The sequence below is a fragment of the Heptranchias perlo genome, chromosome 15 (genome assembly GCF_035084215.1).
Source record: "Heptranchias perlo isolate sHepPer1 chromosome 15, sHepPer1.hap1, whole genome shotgun sequence".
In the NCBI taxonomy this organism is placed as follows: Eukaryota; Metazoa; Chordata; class Chondrichthyes; order Hexanchiformes; family Hexanchidae; genus Heptranchias; species Heptranchias perlo.
This window is the reverse complement of record NC_090339.1, coordinates 34,907,157-34,930,388: the sequence shown is the minus strand read 5'-3', so window position 1 is coordinate 34,930,388 and position 23,232 is coordinate 34,907,157. Positions and strand designations below refer to the sequence as shown.

Here is a 23,232-nt window from a genome sequence, read left to right as displayed (position 1 = left end):
CCACCTCCTTTTACCCTGTATCTGTACTTGCTTAAAAACTGTTAATCTGTAACATCTTTCATTTCTGATGAAAGGTCGATGACCTGAAACATTAACTCTGTTTCTCTCCCCACAGATGCTGAGTGTTTCCAGCATTTTCTGATTTTATTACAGTAAATAACGTTGTTTTTCATACTCTATCTCTTAGGTCTAGGGTTCAGTATTGCTGGAGGAATTGGGAATCAGCACATTCCTGGAGATAACAGCATCTATATCACCAAAATCATTGAAGGAGGAGCAGCCCAGAAAGATGGCAGGCTACAGACAGGGGATAGGCTGCTTGCTGTAAGCGCTGTTTCATATTTATACACTTCAATATGTTTGATCACTACCTTGATCTTTCTGAATGTGAAACTGAAATATATTTTTATAGTAAATTGCACACCAAAAAAGCAAATTCACAGGAATGACCAGCGCTTAAGTATACATTTAATCAACAAGCTGGACCAGATGGCATTAAGATTTTGGTTTACTTAAGTTCTTTGTTCAAAGTTTGTTGAAAATCCAAACCTCACCAGTTTGTATTTTGTGAATCTGTGTCTTATCAATGTATAGAATCACATCTTTAGATACGGGAACTGAAAATCTGGTATCCCGTTCTGCCATCATAACTGCGGCAGAGCAGGAATTGCTATCCACTGATGACTTATACTGCCAGCCCAGCCGAAGTATCCAGGGTCAGGATGTTCATGTTATTTAAATAATAATCGGTGCTTGTATTGATAAGGGCACATCTCGGGTGCCCTCAAGCAGGGGGGGTGGGTGGGTGGAGGGGTGGAAAGATGAAGATGCAGCACTGCATAGCTGCATGGGGATGCCAACGATGAGCCCCATTTACATGGTAAAGGACTGCAACTAATCAAACCCATTTATAAGAGGGCCAATTTTTAAAAAAAATACTCATAGCTATTCTGGAGTCTTCCAGACCATGATCCAGGCCTGGAACCCCTGCCGATCCATGGATCTAGATGCTAGTATCTCACCAGCATCCTGGTCGCTAGGGGCAAAAGAGGCAGCCATTAATGGATGGATGGAATTTTCCCCTGGCGCCCAGCGGGAATGCCAGAGTTGCATCTTTAGGACACATTTATAAGTCCTGTCTGATTTTCCCGCCTCCACTACTCTACTCCTGCCACTTTTACATTAGGGCTCCACCCGCCCAAGTCCTGAGGAAAGTCGGGGCAACTGTGTCAATTCAGAGTAGTGCAAAAGCTTCAGGACTAAAATCTCAACAAATGTACTGACTAATATGGACACATCTGTAATCTCTCTGAGACTTGGTGGATCTTTGGAAGCCAGTCCCAAGAAGACAAAAACATACCAGAAGTGGGGCCCACATTTGGGGTCTAGGCCTATTTTACTAACAATGATACAATAACGTGGACCTGATTCCATCTGAACAGAAAATAACACAGTGCGCAATACAATCAGTCAATCCTTGCCTTTATCCAGGGAAATGATACATTTTTAATTTACAAATAAAAACAGAAAATGCTGGAAACATTCAGCAGCTCAGGCAGCATCTATGGAGGGCAGATAAGAGCCAACTACACTGGTGTGGGACGGGAGTCACATATAGGCCAGATCAGATAAGCACATCAGATTTCCTTCCCTGAAGGACATTGGTGAACCAATTGGGTTTGTCCGACAATCCAACAACTTCATGGTCACTTTTACTGGTACCATAACCACTACGCTGCTGTATCCTACTATGAGTTGCACAAGACCAGCCTGAGCTAAGTAGTCTACGTTTTTTCCTTCTCTTCTCTATGTGAGCCTTTGCCCAGCCGCCATCATGGTAGAATGGCTAAGATCAGTACTTGATCATGTGGGAAGTCATAGGGGTAAACTTGCATCCAATTGCAGGGATGAAGAAGCGTCCAGTCACGGGGTGAACCCACATTCAATTGCAGAGCTGGGTTTTAGCATCTCATTAAATGTTCAGGAGACAAGCTCCATACAATAGTACTTCCTTTCACAACTCACTGACTGAATGATATAGTGATGTAGGAGTCCATGACTGCAGCAAGACTGAAAAACAGCTATTCCATCTTAAACAGGGATATGTTCATGGCTTGTGGACCTGTCTGTATGTCTGTTCTCTAGTCACACTCTTGTACATTTTATCTAAAATTGTAGAATTCAAATGAGAATGCATGAATGGTAATACTGTGGAGGTGCTTGTATGGATGGTGTAAAGGTGAAAGCCTCGCTCTTTGTGCTGGACAGGTCAATAACATCAGCCTGCAGGACGTACGGCACGAAGAAGCTGTGGCTGCTCTCAAGAACACCTCGGATATGGTTTATTTGAAAGTTGCTAAACCTGGTGGCAGTCATCTCAATGAAGTATACGCACCTCCTGACTATGCAAGCAGTAAGTATTTACAGCGTGTCAATTGTACAGCATTACCTCGCTCACTGACAATATTGTTGCGAGGGATAAAAACTGGCACTAGATAGTCTGCGTTTGGAGCTCCCCAATGACTCAGTTGGCTAATTTTATGCCCATTGTGAAACTGAGCCTTACAGACCTGGAAAGTTCCAAGTTTGATTAGAAGTTTGTGCTCAGTTAGCTATTCTCAGCTGTTGCACGGTATGGGCACTACAGCAACCCTCATCACCCCTGGGTTATGGAAGAGAAAAATGAAGCTGAGTTCTCACTCTTGATTGCTAACGGCCCCGGCAGCCAATCCCACCACTTACCCGGTCTCGGCGGGCGCACTCCGGGCCGCACAATTTTCCAACATTGATGGGAAGTTGACCAGTGGGAATTAAATGAGGCTCGGGAGTTAAAATACATTGGGCCTCATTTTTGGAGCAGTGGGTGAGTATCTAACTCTCACTGCTGCCCACCTGCCCAAATCTAGCCCAAAATTAAAATCAGGACCATTATCTGTTATCAGCCCTGTTGTCACTACCATGAGACTTTTCACAGCCTGATCCATTACCCACCTTGACATTTCTGCAGCCTGGCCCACAACACAGTATAATGCACTCCTTGTTCTCACAAACCAGACACAGACTACAGCCTGTTGCACTCCCTGACCTGACCTATTTCTCATTCTGATGTGCTCCTCACTTGTCATACTTCTGCCTGATTTACTCCCTGGCCTAGACCACATTGTGGCCTGGCCCACTCTTTGGTCTGACATATTCCACAGCCTGACACCCTCACTATGGTCAGTCTGGAACCTGGGTAATTCTCACTCTGGGAAGAAATGTCTGCCTTCTGCTAGACATCAGTAAGTTTATGTGTGGAGATGACAGGGCGAGACCATTTCCCAGTTCTCAAGAAACAGCATGTTGATGCTTCAACATACCGTAGTATTGGGCAGCTTAGAAAATGTCATATCTAATCTGGCTAACATGTAACATTTGGATTAGAACTGTTGCTCCTTACTAACTCATTGCATTTATCTTTGTGTTGCAGCATTTTCAGCCCTGTCTGATAATCATGTAAACTCTGGTATGGGTTACATGGCTGGAGTTGAGAACAAACCCACATATCCGCTGCCGGCGATTACTTCAGGGCGATACTCTCCAGTCCCTCGGCATGTGATGGGAGACGAAGACTTCACAAGGTCAGTTCCTGCTGATACATTATAACAGAAGCCTGGGCTGTAGCCTTGGGATTTAAAAAATTTACATGTAGGATATAAGTTTTCCTTAGCACAAAGGAAATTATTGGTTCTGATTGCTTGGCTGATCTCATGATGGAAGAGAGGTCATATGTGAAAAAAATCTATTGTCTATTGCTTTGAAGAAATAAGGGACTTGATGGACAAGAGGAACTAAGTGAAAGTTATATATTTAGAGAAGATTGGCTCACAAGATTGAAAGACATGGAATGGGGGCAACTACTGAAGTGGATAGGAACTTGGCTAAATCAGAGGAAACAGAGTACCTGCACATGGAACATTAGCATGGAACAAAATGACCAGCAGGTTGCCTCAGAGACCATTGATCAGTAAAAGCAGGGATTTCAGTCTCAATGCAGCAATATATGGGGATAAAATTCCTGCAACAAGCTAACTTTTGGTGAAAAAATAGACACGAATAAAAACAGATGGATTGCAAATAGAATTGGACTATTTGTCATTGATGAAAGAGACAGGCAGTACTTCTTCCAAACTGACATTTCTAATCCTGTCTTTGTAGGATATGTGGAACACTCGTTGTTCCAGTCTGACTCAGGCATCCTCCCTGACCCCTTTTTACGTTTGACAGCTTTTATATCAGTCTGTGTTGCCCTAAGTTTTCCTATTGTACAAAACTGGATTAACATTAACAAAAAGTTCTGAAAAAAGCCAATTTGTGCATGTTTGTCACTGCCACAGCACGAGCCTCATCAAAGTCACATGACATCCTATGTGAACGTGACCGTGGTAAACTATCCCTCCTCATCCTTCTCAACCTGTCCGCAGCCTTTGACACAGTTGACCACACCATCCTCCTCCCACACCTCTCCTCCGTCGTCCAGCTGGGTGGGACTGCGCTCATCTGGTTCAATTCTTATCTATCCAGTAGTAGCCAGAGAATCATCTGCAATGGCTTATCTTCCCGCTCCTGCACCCTCACCTCTGGAGTTTCCCAAGGATCTGTCCTTGGCCCCCTCCTATTTCTCATCTACATGCTGCCCCTCGGTGACATCATCCGAAAACACGTCAGGTTTCATGTGTACGCTGATAACTCTGAGCACTACCTCACCACCACCCCCTTCAACCCCTCCACAGTCACACTGCTTGTCCAACATGAGTAAAAATTTTCTCCAACTAAGAATTGGGAAGACTGACGCCATTGTCTTCAGTCCCTGCCACAAACTCCATTCCCTAGCCACCAACTCCATCCCTCTCCCTGGCCACTGTCTGAGGCTGAACCAGACCATTCGCAACCTTGGCGTCCTATTTGACCCTGAGATGAGCATCCGACCACGCATCCACTCCATCACCAAGACTGCCTATTTCCACCTCCGTTACATCGCCTGTCTCCGCCTCTGCCTCAGCTCATCTGCTGTTGAAACCCTCATCCATGCCTTTGTTACCTCTAGACTTGACTGTTCCATTGTTCTCCTGGCCGGCCTCCCGTCTTCCACCCTCCATAAACTTGAGCTCATCCAAAACTCTGCTGCCTGCCCATATCCTAACTCGCACCAAGTCCCGTTCACCTATCACCCTTGTGCTCGCTGACCTACATTGGCTCCCGGATCAGGAATGTCTTGATTTTAAAATTCTCATCCTTGTTTTCATATCCCTCCAAGATCTCTGCACTCCTTCAATTCTTGCCTCTTGCGCATCCCTGATTTTAATCGCTCCACCGTTGACGGCTGTGCCTTCAACTGTTAGGCTCTAAGCTCTAGAATTCCCTTCCTAATCCTCTCTGCCTCTCTACCTCTCTTTCCTCCTTTAAGATGCTCCTTAAAACGCTCTTTGACCAAGCTCACCTGTCCTAATATCTCCTTATGTGGCCCGATGTCAAATTTTGTTTGATAATGCTCCTGTGCGCCTTGGGACATAAAGGTGCTCTATAAATCCAAAGTTTTGTTGTTGTTAAAGCCTTATTAAAGTCAAGCCTGTACAGTTGGAGATGGGGCATAACGGTAATAAATGTATTTCCATGGGGACCCCAGACTCCATACCTGATCACCTTTGATATCGCAAAGCTGGATATGATTGTCATTCCATTGTAAATGTGATCACAAATCTACTGTGGAGGAAAAGTTACTTAAAACGTTGAAATTACCTTATAGGAAGTTATTTAAGAAACTTCAGTTATTATTTCACTTACCTTTTGCTGATCCAGGGTTTTTTTTTGTGGTTTAATATATTTTCAATCAAGAAGTCCTGCCTTCTTCGTCGGGTGTAAATGGCTTGTTGTAATGGTCAGATTTGAGGAGGTTCTGTCATACCCATTACACTGCCAGTGACTTTTAAGGTCACCACCACGCTTAATTTCTTTGCCCTGGACTCATTCCAGCTGCATCAGGGGATATTCGTAACATTTCTTAGGCAGCTATCCACAGATGCTTCAGGCTGTGATTAATGCTAGGTTGAATCAGAACATTGGAGTATGCCACCTCCTGCTCTTGGACAACTGGAGGAGCAGAACAAAAAACATATTTTAGAATGATGGCAATGAAACATGGTAAGACATTATAGTGCTACAAGGAATGCCTATGTCAGCGAGTGAATGAGGAGATAAAGAATGAGAAACAAGAGATGATTCTAGCTGTGGACAAGGGGACATCTCCACCCTTCTCTCCTCCTACTCCCTTGGTTGGCTTTACACCCAGATTCTTCAGGGCCTTCCCCTCATAAGTAGTCATGGGTGGTAGTTTGGGCGGCCCTTCCTTCCAATTAGCATATGCCGCCTCCTTTTAACTGTGATCTTCTAATGGAAGCAGATGAAAAAGACATATGTTGAAAAAAGGAATGAGAGAAGACGTGTGCCATCCAAGTGCTTAGCCCACCTTATGTGAGTCTGCAAATATACAGCATGCAGGTACCTTGTATTGGCATGTTGCTTGGCAAATGTAATGGACCATATTGCAGCAATAAACAGTTAAAATGCGATCATGCTTGTGCATTTGGAAAGTACGAGCAGCTGCCAGAGTGCTGTGTATTCTCTCGCTTTGATGCTGCTCCAAACTCTGTGCTCGTGTATTTCCATATCCTGATCTCCCTCTGTCTCTGGGGTAATGTATTTCAGTATTTTGATCTCCTGTCTCTGTGCTGATATATTTCCATATCCCGATCTCCTGCTATCTCTGTGTCAGTGCATTTCAACAGCTGGGGAGTAGATTTTAACTTTCAGTGACTTTTGGGCAGGCAGTGGATGGGGTAAGTCTGCCGCCCACCCGATGTCATTTCCACTGCCTTCAAGAGAACCCATTGATAGGGGCTTCAATCACATAACAGATCTCCTACACTCAGGGGAATGTGATGAGCCACGGACCCATGGAAGTGGACCACAGGATGACAACACATCTACTCACTCACCACCCCCTCAACCAATACCTTCCAAGATGCCAGAAACCCTGCTGGGACAGACTGCAGCCGGGCCTTTTTGGGCCCGAGCACCTATAGGTTGCTGACCACAAGTGCCTCAGGACCCTCATTTAAGCATCAGCAGCCTTCCATCACCCATGCTGAAGCTACTGGGAGAGTACCTTGTAGGAGCACGAGATTAACCACAAAACCACTTAAGAAAAGCACTCCGGGCTAACACATGGGTGAAAATATTGTTGGCAGATGTGTCAGCCATTAAAATGTCAGTTTATTGTAAATCACCTGCAGTGTGGTTCTGTAGTGGTGACTGAGCCTGCAATTTCATGTATATTAATGTTGATCAGAGGTTGAAAGTACTTTATCGGAGGGTGGAAGAACTCGTGGAGATGTTAAATGTTAATGTGGGGGTGGGACGAAGGAGTAGAGCACCTGAAGCTTTGGTTGATCAACTGTTGTCAAAGAGCTCTGGTTGCAGTTTGGTGCTGTCACTCTGCCACTCCTGCTGCATCTTCACTGTCATTGAGGTCTCCCTCATCAGATGGTGGAAGTTCTTCTTGCTGCGCAGGCACCATTTGCTGTCCCCGATGTACAGAATGCAGCAAAGGACCACAATCAGGGACATTCTCTGTGGGCTACACTTCAGAAAGTCTCCAGAGCTGTCCAGGCAGTGAAAGCATTGTCTGAGAACTCGGATTGTCTGCTCAATGATGGCTGTAGTGGTCCCATGGCTCAGGTTCAAATTTCTTTCAGCCAACGAGCATGGGTTTCATAGAGGCATGATAAGCAATATAAAGAGGATAACCCCTGTCCCCAAACAGCCAGCATTTGACTTGCTGAGCAGGGTCAAAGAGTGTGGGGGATGGAGGACTGGTGCAGTATGTAAGCATCATAACAGCTGTCAGGATTGCATCATAGACCTATATGATGTGCTGGTGGTGATGAGTCACCAGCTCAACATTAAGAGAGTGGGAGCCTTTCCTGTTCATGAAGACGGATGGCTCACTGGGAGGTGCCCTGATGGGTGCAGTCAATCAGGGCCTGAACTTGGGGAAGACTGTAATGGCAGTAAAACATACAGCCCTTTCCTGCTAGCTGCTGGTGTCCGTGGTGAACATTATAAATTTGTTGGCCTTGACAAAAAGGGTGTCAGTGGCCTGCTTAATGCAGACATGGATTGCAGACTGACTAATATGACTGATGTCACCTGTTGCAGTCTGGAAGTCCCGAGGCAATAAAAAAATTTGCGGACCGTAGGTTTTTTTTTATTCGTTCATGGGATGTGGGCGTCGCTGGCGAGGCCAGCATTTATTGCCCATCCCTAATTGCCCTTAAGAAGGTGGTGGTGAGCCGCCTTCTTGAACCGCTGCAGTCCGTGTGGTGAAGGTTCTCCCACAGTGCTGTTAGGAAGGGGGTTCCAGGATTTTGACCCAGCGACGATGATGGAACGGCGATATATTTCCAAGTCGGGATGGTGTGTGACTTGGAGGGGAACATGCAGATGGTGTTGTTCCCATGTGCCTGCTGTTCTTGTCCTTCTAGGTGGTAGAGGTCGCGGGTTTGGGAGGTGCTGTCGAAGAAGCCATGGTGAGTTGCTGCAGTGCATCCTGTGGATGGTACACACTGCAGCCACGGTGCGCCGGTGGCGAAGGGAGTGAATGTTTAGGGTGGTGGATGGGGTGCCAATCAAGTGGGCTGCTTTGTCCTGGATGGTGTCAAGCTTCTTGAGTGTTGTTGGAGCTGTACTCATCCAGGCAAGTGGAGAGTATTCCATCACACTCCTGACTCGTGCCTTGTAGATGGTGGAAAGGCTTTGGGGAGTCAGGAGGTGAGTCACTCGCCGCAGAATACCCAGCCTCTGACCTGCTCTTGTAGCCACAGTATTTATGTGTCTGGTCCAGTTAAGTTTCTGGTCAATGGTGACCCCCAGGATGTTAATGGTGGGGGATTCGGCGATGAATGTCAAGGGGAGGTGGTTAGACCCTCTCTTGTTGGAGATGGTCATTGCCTGGCACTTGTCTGGCGCGAATGTTACTTGCCACTTATGAGCCCAAGCCTGGATGTTGTCCAGGTCTTACTGCATGCGGGCTCGGACTGCTTCATTATCTGAGGGGTTGCGAATGGAACTGAACACTGTGCAAGCATCAGCAAACATCCCCATTTCTGACCTTATGATGGAGGGGAGGTCATTGATGAAGCAGCTGAAGATGTTTGGGCCTAAGACACTGCCCTGCGGAACTCCTGCAGCAATGCCCTGGGGCTGAGATGATTGGCCTCCAACAACCACTACCATCTTCCTTTGTGCTAAGTATGACTCCAGCCACTAGAGAGTTTTCCCCCTGATTCCCAATGACTTTAATTTTACTAGGGCTCCTTGGTGCCACACTCTGTCAAATGCTGCCTTGATGTCAAGGGCAGTCACTCTCACCTCACCTCTGGATTTCAGCTCTTTTGCCCATGTTCGGACCAAGGCTGTAATGAGGTCTGGCGCCGAGTGGTCCTGGCGGAACCCAAACTGAGCATCGGTGAGTAAATGCCGCTTGATAGCACTGTCGACGACACCTTCCATCACTTTGCTGATGATTGAGAGTAGACTGATGGGGCGGTAATTGGCCGGATTGGATTTGCCCTGCTTTTTGTGGATAGGACGTACCTGAGCAATTTTCCACATTGTCGGGTAGATGCCAGTGTTGTAGCTGTACTGGAACAGCTTGGCTAGAGGCGCAGCTAGTTCTGGAGCACAAGTCTTCAGCACTACAGCTGGGATGTTGTCGGGGCCCATAGCCTTTGCTGTGTCCAGTGCACTCAGCTGTTTCTTGATATCACGTGGAGTGAATCGAATTGGCTGAAGACTGGCTTCTGTGATGGTGGGGATATCGGGAGGAGGCCGAGATGGATCATCTACTTGGCACTTCTGGCTGAAGATGGTTGCAAATGCTTCAGCCTTGTCTTTTGCACTCACTTGCTGGACTCCGCCATCATTGAGGATGGGGATGTTTGCAGCGCCTCCTCCTCCCGTTAGTTGTTTAATTGTCCACCACCATTCACGACTGGATGTGGCAGGACTGCAGAGCTTTGATCTGATCCGTTGGTTGTGGAATCGCTTAGCTCTGTCTATAGCATGTTGCTTCCGCTGTTTAGCATGCATGTAGTCCTGAGTTGTAGCTTCACCAGGTTGGCACCTCATTTTTAGGTATGCCTGGTGCTGCTCCTGGCATGCTCTTCTACACTCCTCATTGAACCAGGGTTGATCCCCTGGCTTGTTGGTAATGGTAGAGTGAGGAATATGCCGGGCCATGAGGTTACAGATTGTGCTGGAATACAATTCTGCTGCTGCTGATGTCCCACAGCGCCTCATGGATGCCCATTTTTGAGCTGCTAGATCTGTTCTGAATCTATCCCATTTAGCACGGTGGTAATGCCACACAACATGTTGGATGGTGTCCTCAGTGCGAAGACGGGACTTTGTCTCCACAAGGATTGTGCGGTGGTCACTCCTACTAATACTGTCATGGACAGATGCATTTGTGACAGGCAATGCATGGCCGCTGGGTTAGTGGGTTGTAAGACTTGCTGTAAGAGGCTACACAGATCTCTGACAGCCTCTCTGGAGAAGCGCAGCCTCCTGATGCACTGCTCCACTGAAAACTGGAGGTAGGTAAGTCTGGCCCTATAGACCCTATGGGCAGGGTAAGGACACCTGCAAGCAGTCCTCCCCCTTTGTGGCCTCCCCATTGCTCCAAGTGCAGCGGCTTGAGGTTCTCTGACCTCTGCTGCTGTTTCTGCTACTCTTCCTCCAACCAGAGTGGAGTAGCTCGATGACTCCCATGTTGAACACTGTGCAGTCCCTCCCTGAGCTTCCTGAAGGTTTTAAAGCAGAAGTGCAGAAACCTCATCCAACTGCCAACAGATTCCAATGATCTGAGTACTTGCAGGTGAGTGCCCTTTTAAATAGCATTTCCAAATGCCGTTTCCTGCCTGTACTTGATGAGTCCAACCCTGTGCACTACTTTGAAAATGGCATTGGGGTTCTATTAACATTACAAGACCCTGATTTAAATACTTTACTGAGGCTCTCCCCTGCCTCAGGAGGGTACCTGGGCTTTCCTCATGAAGGCAAAATGGTGGCGAGCGGAGTGGGAGCAGGGCAGTAAGTGTAGAACCACAATTTTCGGAGTGCTACAGCCCTATTCATATTCACCGGAGGTAGTTAAAATCAACCCCTGAACTCCTTCTGTCTCTGTGCTGATGCATTTCAGTATCCTAACCTCTCTGTCTCTGCTGTTGTATTTGAATATCTTTATCTCTCTGAGTCAGTGTATTTGGGTTTTCTAATCACTGTGCTGTAGGATTGGATTGCATTCCGCCTCTAGGTGGAGTGACTGATTATGCAACAACCAGTTGTATTACAAAGGTTGCAATCAAGGAGTTCAGGGTGTGTGCTGAAAACCGGAGCTATTATGGCTCAAGACATTCAACACCAAGGGGCTGAGTGAGTACTGGGATATTCTTCAGATTAGTAATAAGTTGCACGGTACTTAGAAATGTAGTAAAGGTGAAAGACAGCTACTATCAGAGATCTGTTAATTTACACCTTTAGGAAAGTACTTCCTGGTTATGGAGCAGGCTGCAGGTCCCTCAGCATTTGGGACGGCACACTGTACAGAAAGCAGCAAAGCGCAAAAACTACATATCAATCACGCCTAGTTAGCACAACTTTCTCACTGACCCTGTCTGTCATGCATTTAAATTCTATACAACTGTACTGTTCAGCATCCATTTCTGACACTTAAGTGTTAGCATTGCAACGCAACTTGAGGAACTGCAATTATAAGTTGAAACTTGTTGATTTAATCCTGTAGAACTTGAAAGTCCACATTTGTAATATTGTGTGGAATTTCAGGCACCCTACTTTCAAACCACATTGATGCATTGTAGAATTCCAGAAGAATGATTAGAGATTATACGATTTAAAATCGTAAATTGTGAAGAGAGACTATCAGAACTTCCAACAATACACAGTCCCTCAGTACTTCCCAAGCTTATATAGGGTAAATTTTGCAAGGCCCTGCACCACCATTGGGGCCTTGCACACAGCCAGCACATATGAGAAGATTGCTGTTGTGCTGCCCATAATTTTCCATTTGTTGATTTCAGTGCGTGCCTGTGATTTTTTAATGTATCTGTGCTTTTCCAATATTCACTGGCTGCATGTGCAATTTACCCCTACATGCCGAAGTCCTGATATGGGACTCAAATCCACAAATTTCTGACTCTGAAGCAAGAGTGCTACGAACTGAGCCAAGCTAACACACAAAGAAGCGTATCAGTATTGCCATACCATTAGAGGGTTTAATATTTGTGTTTAGAGTGCCCTGTGAGCAGAAAATGTTCGAAATGATTTTTCAACATATTTTACTTGGAGGAACTCTTAAACCACAAAGGTACTGGTGTCAATGATGGCTTAATACCTTACAGCAAATAGGGGAATCATGCCAAGGTAGCAGAATTACCAGTGACTGGTTCCTGTGATTTTTGTTCTTGAAATTTTAGTAGAATTCCAGTCTTGATAATGTACTATGTTTAAACAACCCCATTCCTCTCAGGCCTGGCCAGAATCCTGTTCTCTGTCAGTCTTAGCAATCCCAACTTCAGATGTGTGTTCAAATTGGCACTTAAGGAAATGAAAGTTGCATTGTTGCAGTCAGCTGTGCCCATGTTTGCAGAATATTGGTGGCAAGCACTTGTATATATTTCAAATAAAAACAGAACACAGTGGAAATACACAGCAAGTTTCTCTGCATCTGAAAAGAGAAAAGACATCTTAATGTTTTGGGTGGACACCATTAATCAGAACTGTATATTTCAATCTGATAGTCACCAATATTTAATAGGAAATACACATGCAGGTGGGTTTCCTGCTGATTGTTGCACACACACACACACACACTCTCTTATTGTGGGGCTGAAGATAGGATCAACGGGGTCTATGTGCCACCGCAAGGATAAAGTTTCCTTCTTCAGATCTATCTGCCATTATCCTGTATAGTAGGTACATCTTAAGTGGTAAATAATCTGCACACTGGTGATGAAGTAAAGCTTGCTAACACCCTGTACTGTCAACTCCAATGGATTTAATTCCCTCCACGCCTTTTACCAAGTTTTCAGAAATTCTTGTATACTTTATTTTGGTACAGATGTTAACCCTTTTAAAGCAGCACAGATAAAGTGTACAAAGAATAGAGTACAGAAGAAATAAATCCACAGGAAATAACTGCTAGGTACAGTGTAGTGTATAGGAGCTATGGATTATGTCTGCAACCAGGCTAAATGTCACTTCTTTGCATTCCCAAAAGTGTATATTCATATATATGTTTTGATTACACGGTGTTTATGAGAGAAGTATATTGATATATTCAGGTTTCTTGGTATAGCTTGGGAATCAGTTAGGTCACAGAGAAGAAGGGCTTCGCCTACTGGTAGTCATGTTTGTTGGGGTTGTTGTCTTTCCCTGTCATTGGATGGGTTGCTGTGCTGAAGGGAGAGTTTCGGTTGAGTGGGCCTCCAAGCATAGACCCTTGACTGCTTGACATTTCTCCAGGTGGAGACGAAATATCCCTTGCTTTAATTGTTATATACTGCATGTGCTTCAGCCACGTGTTTGTTGTTGGCAGAGCTTCACTCTACCACGGAGAGGGGATGGACCTTCTTGCAGATGCATGTAATCAAATCATATATATGAATGTACACTTTTGGGAATGCAAAGAAGTGACATATTTAGCCTGGTTGCAGACATAATCCATTGCTCCTATACACTACACTGTGCCTAGCAGTTATTTCCTATGGATTTATTTCTTCTGTACTCTATTCTTCGTACACTTTATCTGTGCTGCTTTAAAAGGGTTAACATCTGTACCAAAATAAAGTATACAGCAAGACCTGTGCTAGTTGTGGGGACCCCACCCTTCAGTGGGTAGTCCAGAATTACAAGGCCAGTTATGGCCTTTTATATTCTCCCATACTGCCATCCAAAGTGGTTGAATACAGCGACATGACCAGAATAAATGTGGGAAGATGCTGTTCTGGCTACAGCCCCTCCAAAAGTCATCTGGTATGAAGGGGATAAATTTCTGGAGTTTGTTTTGGGTGCAGTTTCTAGATTCTGAGTTGCCTCTCTTGACTTGCTACAGGTAGTGGCTCACTATATCTCGTCTATACCTCCTCAGGCATCCTGGGTCTCATTCCCAAGCCACCTGCAAATCTCCTGTGCTGTCTGTTACTAGAGATGTGGACATATGTACAGGATGAAGATGTGGCTACAGGGGTCTGTTGGGGAGTAGAGGAAGAGTTCCACTGGAGTTGGCTCTTGCTGAAGTCAGCAAAGCATTGCTGAGATCTAGGGGTAGTACTATTGGTCGTGCTGGGAGACGTGAAATTTATCAGTTAAATGATGGGAAGCTTTGATCTGCCTATGTTGATGAGTTGGCCTAGTCTAGTGACTATGCCAGACTTTAATTCACTTGATGTGAGGCCTCTTGGAACCTTCACATTGCTCCGGATTAGGGCTGATGGACCCAGATGGATCTTCAGGGAGATGCAGATGTCTCACCAGGCTGAGGGGGCTAGGACAGCAATTGGGATACTTCTAAATCCTGTCTGTCTCTTTTGAAGGTCGGTGAAGGGTAAGCTATGCAGACTGGTTTTTAGCAAGTCCCCAGTCTCATTTCCAGCAATAGTCCCTTGGATCTAGCCTGCCCTATGATATTGACTGAAGTTTGGGAGGTCAATTACACTCTTTTTGTTTTGGAACCTGAAGATGTTTGTGACATATTCAAGGTCTCTTACTCATCCTGAGGGACTTGGAGATGCAACTGTCCAGGTCATGGAATTGTTGGGTTGAGACCTTGACAGAGAACATCTGGAATATGTAAAGGATGCAGGGGCACATGTTAGTTTTTATTGTGTTTACCCTAGCCAGGAGTGATATGGCAGATATTCCATCCAGTTTGGGCAGCATATATACTAATTAAACTTAGTCTATGAAAATTGCCCAAAGTCTCTGATGCTTTGAAAGATGCTGGTGATTGAGGTGTTTGGATTAGTTATAGTAGTACATCATTGGATATAAGGATACTTCATGCTCAGTTCCTTCAGTCTGTACTCTAGGGATTACTCTGATGCATGTTGCCTGGGGTTCGATAGCCAGGGCTCAGGAGAAGAGAGATAGGGGACATTCATGTACGGTTCCTCGATGGAGGGAGAATTCGGGGGACCAGAGGCAATTACTGTATACTGTGAATTTGGGGTGCAAATATAGGATTTTAATCTATCTCCTAAGTGAGTCACAAAGTCATTTTCTCAAGTGTCTTGAGGAGGAACTACAACTCCACCCAGTGAAATATCTTTTGTGAGTCCAGCACACCAGGGCACATGTGTTGGAGCTATTACAGTGGTGCATCACATTGAATAGCACCTCGGATTATCCCACAAGAAGTGGGATTAAGTCTGTTACTTGTACGTGGAACAGCCAGGAGTTAACTGCATCTAGTCTTGAGGCCAGGATTTTGATCAGAATTTTATAGTCAGCATTAAGCAGGGTTGTGGATCAGTATGAACTACTGGCAGGCCTCTTTTCCTTTTTTATGTATTAATATGATTGTGACTGCATTAAAAGTGCCTGACAAGATGTTTGTCTCCAGTACTTGGTGGAGAAGTTCCAACAGATGGTGGTGAGCCCTGGAAACGGGGCTTTGTAAAATTCATCAGGTTAGCTGTAAGGTACTGGGTTGCCCTTTTTATTGCCAGCTGGAACTTGCTGGCTGAGATTAGGATATCAAACAACTGCTCTTTCTTGGGAGAGAATGATGTTGGATAGGTATTATACCTTTCCTCATTGAGATGTGTAAAATCATGATAGGTCTAGATGAAGGAAGGTATAATTGTGACCCCCACCCCCCCCAACTCCTGATGGGGGATCTTTGGTATATATGGCAAGACCCAGAAGATTCTGAGAAGAGAAATAAATAGAAAGAGAGAAAACCCTTAGCATTTTTGTTTATTAATAAACACACTTTGTTCTGTATATAACCATGCCTGGATTTTGGAAGAAGTGAAAGACTTTTGTTATCTGATCCTGTACATAGGTCTTCACAGTTAGAATCATAGAATCATAGAAGTTTACAACATGGAAACAGGCCCTTCGGCCCAACATGTCCATGTCGCCCAGTTTATACCAGTAAGCTAGTCCCAATTGCCTGCACTTGGCCCATATCCCTCTATACCCATCTTACCCATGTAACTGTCCAAATACTTTTTAAAAGACAAAATTGTACCCGCCTCTACTACTGCCTCTGGCAGCTCGTTCCAGGCACTCACCACCCTTTGAGTGAAAAAATTGCCCCTCTGGACCCTTTTGTATCTCTCCCCTCTCACCTTAAATCTATACCCCCTCGTTATAGGCTCCCCTACCTTTGGGAAAAGATTTTGACTATCGACCTTATCTATGCCCCTCATTATTTTATAGACTTCTATAAGATCACCCCTAAACCTCCTACTCTCCAGGGAAAAAAGTCTCAGTCTATCCAACCTCTCCCTATAAGTCAAACCATCAAGTCCCGGTAGCATCCTAGTAAATCTTTTCTGCACTCTTTCTAGTTTAATAATATCCTTTCTATAATAGGGTGACCAGAACTGTACACAGTATTCCAAGTGTGGCCTTACTAATGTCTTGTACAACTTCAACAAGACATCCCAACTCCTGTATTCAATGTTCTGACCAATGAAACCAAGCATGCTGAATGCCTTCTTCACCACCCTATCCACCTGTGACTCCACTTTCAAGGAGCTATGAACCTGTACTCCTAGATCTCTTTGTTCTATAACTCTCCCCAACGCCCTACCATTAACGGAGTAGGTCCTGGCCCGATTCGATCTACCAAAATGCATCACCTCACATTTATCTAAATTAAACTCCATCTGCCATTCATCGGCCCACTGGCCCAATTTATCAAGATCCTGTTGCAATCCTAGATAACCTTCTTCACTGTCCACAATGCCACCAATCTTGGTGTCATCTGCAAACTTACTAACCATGCCTCCTAAATTCTCATCCAAATCATTAATATAAATAACAAATAACAGTGGACCCAGCACCGATCCCTGAGGCACACCGCTGGTCACAGGCCTCCAGTTTGAAAAACAACCCTCTACAACCACCCTCTGTCTTCTGCCGTCAATCCAATTTTGTATCCATTTGGCTACCTCACCTTGGATCCCGTGTTGCCTGGAACTTGGAGGAGTAGTGCAAAGTGTACTAGTTTGCAGGCTCGCTACTGTTCTTAGTGGGGTCAGAGCATAATCGATGCAACAGTTCTACTTGTGTTTGTTGCAAAAGGGTGTATGTAAAGAGCTTCTCCCGCTTGTTTCCCTGTTCATACTATTTGGCTATGGTGCACTAGAGGAGCGTTTCAGCACCTACTGATAGGAGGCTAGTTTAGTCTCCTTTATTTTCTAGGCCTGTTTAAGAGCTCTTTTAGTGCTCTCCATTCAATGCCTCCTTTGTTGAAATTCTAACTATTTTATCTGTTGCTCCAGGTTTCTGTGAGTCTGCAACCTTGACGGAAATGAGGTGATGATTTGGCCGCTTAGGACCACCATGGTGGTCTCCCACATTACAGTGGGGGAAATGCAGGGTCCCTGATTCTCAGCTATGCAGAAGGTGAGCTGTGCTTGTAGGATAGGATCTCCAGATGGTGAAGGAGGGCACAGTTAAAGCACTAGTGTCAAAGGTGGAGGATAGGCTAGCTGAGATGACCTGGAGTGTAATTGGAGAATTGACCAATGTTACAGTTTGTGATTCAGGGATTGGATCAGGAATAAGTAGTCTATTAACTATGAATTATAAAAGTGCTTAAAATGAACCAGAATGCATCATTTTTAATGTAAAAACTTTAAATTTTCCAGGATAACATGCACCCGAATGTTTCTCCCTCGAAATGTACTACCAATTTTATGCTTTCAGCATTTGGATTTCCCCCTCAGGCTTTCGTGTACTTTTTTTTCACCTCCAGTACAAATAAAGGAATGTTGGGTATACCGACTGCTTAAGGTACAAAACCCATTTAATGTCCTTTTTTCACATGCTAGGGTTGTTCATGAGTTGTCTGCTTTTTGGGAGCTATGGCAGCTTCTGTTTTGAAGCTGTTGTTCAGCTTTTGCTAGTTTTCTACGTTGGCATGTATGTAACAGGAATATACTGTATTAGTTGTAACTATAGCCAAAGACAGCTGATACAGTACAATGCAGTATTGCAGCTGATATTCTAGCTGATCCTGGTGCTCAAGTTTAAGATCATACTACAAAGTGTGATTTAACAATCAAATTTGTTCATAGTAGTAGATTTTTTTTTAAATCCCATTCTACTTATTTCCAACCATTATAGAAATACACTTCAACGGTGATGATCTTTCTTACATTCTGCAAAGTTTTTCTCCAATATTACTCACTACTGTGCAGTGATTCTTGGTTAATTTTTCCATGACACATCACTTTCACTTGATTCATTCATCCTGTGCCAATTCAACATTTTGGAGCTCTTTCAAGGTAAAGAGCAGCTCGACAGCTGGCTGCTGGAAGATATAGAATCATAGGGCTTTGAGTTGCAACGCACCCAACTTGTGCACTAGGACTGGGGCGTGGTACAATGAGGTCCACAGACTGGTCAGGTTGCTGATTGAGCAGGCCTTTGCTTCAGATGCCTAGAACACTCTGGCAGCTACGTATTTATCAGAGCAGGTGGCCAAGGAAGTAATGTTGTGCAGCATGCAGCATACCAACACTGCTTTTCATAGGGTTTTCCTGAGATATTGTTGCCACAACCTCCAAAGGGACAGAGGTGTATTTCACTGACAGTTGTGCTTAGGGTTGCCAACCCAGGTGCAGGTGCAGTAAGCAGTTATGCAGGTGCAGCAAGCAGTTAGGAAGGCAAATGGTATGTTGGCCTTCATTGCAAGAGGATTTGAGTACAGGAGCAATTATACAGGGCCTTGGTGAGACCACATCTGGAGTATTGTGTGCAGTTTTGGTCTCCTTAACTAAGAAAGGATATACTTGCCATAGAAGGAGTGCAGCGAAGGTTCACCAGACTGATTCCTGGGAATTGTCGTATGAGGAGAGATTGGGTCGACTCGGCCTGTATTCATTCAAGTTTAGAAGAATGAGAGGGGATCTCATTGAAACATATAAAATTCTGACAGGGCTAGACAGACTGGATGCAGGGAGGATGTTTCCCCTGGCTGGGGGGGTCCAGAACAAGGGGTCACAGTCTCAGGATATAGGGTAGGACATTTAGGACTGAGATGAGGAGAAATTTCTTCACCCAGTTAGTGGTGAACCTGTGGAATTCTCTACCACAGAAGGCTGTGGATGCCAAGTCACTGAATGTATTTAAGAAGGAGCTAGATAGATTTCTAGACACAAAAGGCATCAAGGGGTATGGGGAGAGACCGGGAATATGGTATTGAGATAGAGGATCAGCCATGATCATATTGAATGGCGGAGAAGGCTTGAAGGGCCGAATGACCTTCTCCTGTTCCTATTTTCTATGTTTCACCTGGATTATCCAGGAGTCTCCAGAATGGAAGACTGATTGCTCAGGCACTGTTGCTAGCAATCTGGAAGAAGCATCCGCAGTTGGCGCCTTCGTCCCTGAATATATCTCACGCGAGAGCTGCTTGCATAAAAGTTGCAATTTTTCCCGCTTCACGCCCTCACCATCATACCTGGAACCTACCTCCTTGATGCTTGAGACTCCGTATGCAGCTCTCTTAGGCTTCTAACCACTTCCTGTCTATATCCTCTTGAAGCCTATCACTAAACTTCTAAGTTTTGTATTATCTGCAAATTTGGAAATTGTGCCCTGTACACCCAAGTCCAAGTCATAAATATATATCAATAAAAGCAGTGGTCCTACTACTGACCCATGGGGAACACCACTGTACACCTTCCTCCAGTCCAAAAAACAACCGTTCACCACTACTCTCTGCTTCCTGTTACTTACCCAATTTTGTATCCATGCTGCTGCTGTCCCTTTTATTCCATGGGCTTCAGTCTTGATGACAAGCCTATTATGCGGCACTTTATAAAATGCCTTTTGAAAGTCCATATACACCACATCAACCGCATTGGCCCTCATCGACCCTCTCTGTTAACTCATTAAAAAACTCTTTCAAGTCAGTTAAACACGATTTGCCTTTAACAAATCTATGCTGTCTTTCCCTAATCAATCCACACTTGTTTAAGTGACTGCTAATTCTGTCCCGGACTATCATTTCTAAAAGTTTCCCCACCACTTTGATTAAACTGACTGGTCTGTAGCTGTGGGTTTATCCTTACACCCTTTTTTGAACAAGGGTGTAACATTTGTAATTCTCCAGTCCTCTGGCACCACCCACGTATCTAAGGATGTTTAGAAGATTACGGCCAGTACCTCCGCAATTTCCATCCTTAATTCCCTCAGCAACCTAGGATGCATCCCATCCGGACCGGGTGACTTATCTACTTTATGTACAGCTAGCCTTTTCTGTACCTCCTCTTTATCAATTTTTAGCCCATCCAGTATCTCAACCACATCTTCCTTTGCTGAGACTGTGGCAGCATCTTCTTCCTTGGTAAAGACAGATGCAAAGTACTCATTTAGTACCTCAACCATGCCCTCTGCCTCCATGACAAACCTTAGATCTTCTTTTTGGTCCCTGATCGGCCCCACCCCTCCTCTTACTACCCATTTACTGTTTACATGCCTATAGAAGACTTTTGGATTCCCTTTTATGTTGGCTGCCAATCTATTCTCGTACTCTCTCTTTGCCCCTCTTATTTCTTTTTTCACTTCCCCTCTGAACTTTCTATATTCAGCCTGGTTCTCACTTGTGTTATCAACCTGACATCTATGCCCCTTTTTTCTGCTTCATCTTACTCTCTATCTCTTTTCTCACCCAGGGAGCTCTGGCTTTAACTGCCCTACCTTTCTCCCTCATGGGAATGTACCTGGACTGTACCTGAACCATCTCCTCCTTAAAGGCCACCCATTGTTCAATTACTGTTTTGCCTGCCAATCTTGATTCCAATTTACCCAGGCCAGATCTGTTCTTATCCCACTGAAATTGGCCCTCCTCCAGTTGAGTATTTTTACTTTAGAGTGGTCCATGTTCTTTTCCATAGCTATTCTAAACCTTATGATACTATGATCGCTGTTCTCTAAATGTTCCCCCACTGACACTTGCTCCACTTGGTCCACCTTATTCCCCAGAATCAAGTCCAGCAATGCCTCTTTCTTCATTAGGCTGGAAAGTTCTCCTCAACACATTTCAAAAATTCCTCCCCTTCTTTGTCCCTTGTATTATTATTATCTCAGTCTATATTTGGATAGTTGAAGTCCCCCGTTATCACTACTCTATGGCTTTTGCAACTGTCTGTAATTTCCCTGCAAATTTGCACCTCTATCTCCTTCCCACTAGTTGGTGGCCTATAGAATACACCCAGTAGTGTAATGGCACCCCTATTGTTTCTTAACTCTAACCAAATAGATTCTGTCCTTGGCCCCTCCAGGACATCCTCTCTTTCCAGCATTGCAATATTCTCCTTAATCAATACTGCCACCACCAACCATCCCTCCTTTCTTCCCTTCTCTATCTTTCCTGAACACCTTGTATCCAGGAATATTTAGTACCCAATCCTGCCCTTTTTTGAGCCAGGTCTCCGTTATCGCCACAATATCATATTCCCATGTGGCTAATTGCAACTGCAGCTCACCAACCTTCTTTAACACGGTTCGTGCATTTACACACATGCACTGTAAACCTATCTTAGACTTTCATGTACTCTCTTTTAGTCTGGTCCCATCTACTACCAGACTATTTCTTACTCTAGTGCTATCTGCCTCTCCCAATCCTTTGTGCCCCTTTTTTCTCCTTTCTAATGCTATATCCTGGTGCCCATCCCCCTACCAAATTAATTTAAATCCCCCCTTCTCCCCCCACAGCACTAGCAAACCTCTCCGTGAGGACATTGGTCCCAGCTCCATTGAGGTGCAATCTGTCTGGCCTGTACAGGTCCCACCTTCTCCAGAACTGATTACAATGCCCCACGAATCTAAAGCCCTCCCTCCTGCACCGTCTCTCCAGCCACGCATTCATCTGCTCTATCCTCCTATTTTTATACTCACTAGCACATGGCACTGTGAGTAATCCTGAGATTACTACCCTTGAGGTCCTGCTTGTGAATCTCTTTCCTAACTCCTTAAAATCTGCCTGCAGGACCTCATCCCCCTTTCTACCTATGTCATTGGTCCCAATATGGACCACGACCTCTGGCTGTTCACCCTCTCCCACCAGAATGTTCTGAAGTCCTGCTGCTCCATCGCCATAACTGCGTCGGAAGTCCGGTCCAGCTGCAATTCTGGCGAAGTTAATGCAGCGGACGGAGCGGGACCAGCTAGCCATAAGGAAAATCCTATTCACCTGTGTTCAGAAGTGCAGCCTGCAAGTTCTGCAATAGGTAAGCGAAATAACTGAAAGAAAAGTCTGTGGGCTCATTATCCTCTACATTATGTAAGATCGGCCGTTCATGGATTGTGTACTGCTCATTCTTTTTAAATGAACAGTCTAGGGTACCAAGCAGATTTCATCTTAACTTTGTTACCCTCTCCCTGCTGAAAAGTTGGAAAATGAGCAACTTTGATTTACACAATACTCACATTTCACAGCAGCATTGTAAAAGATGAGTTTGTATGGTCAAATTAACTGAGTTACAGCTATGTAGATATAGAATTGCCAACCCTCTCGGATTCAATAGGCTATTTACCGATTTATTGCTTGTTTACCCAGGTGTGTGTTAGGTCACAATTTCTCCCAATAATTCTGCTCGCATTGCTGCTGCCTTGCTTAGCCAAAGAAGACATGTGATGATGGATGGATATTCCAGAATTTTGCTTGATTATCTTTGAGGATCACATAGGGGTAGAGTTTCCATTTGTTTATGGCAGTAATATCAACACAGTCCAGGCGAAATGGGCCGAAACAGCGCAAAAGATAGTGGAATTTTAGAAGTGAGTTACGCCCAAAACCATTTGCGTTCGTGTTTTCTGCGATCTTTTACACTGATTTAAGATTGAATTCGTCAGATCTGGCCCCGCCCA

General features: G+C 44.7%; 1 protein-coding gene across 1 annotated transcript in view; it reads left to right on the top strand.

The window, feature by feature from the left end:
- Positions 1-23,232, top strand: part of LOC137332794 (disks large homolog 3-like) — a 43,286-nt gene that overhangs the window by 14,974 nt on the left and 5,080 nt on the right. The window contains exons 4-6 of the mRNA XM_067996731.1: positions 188-324; positions 2,269-2,413; positions 3,470-3,620. Of these exons, the coding sequence (XP_067852832.1) occupies positions 188-324; positions 2,269-2,413; positions 3,470-3,620 (433 nt within the window). The remainder of the gene's footprint in view (positions 1-187; positions 325-2,268; positions 2,414-3,469; positions 3,621-23,232) is intronic.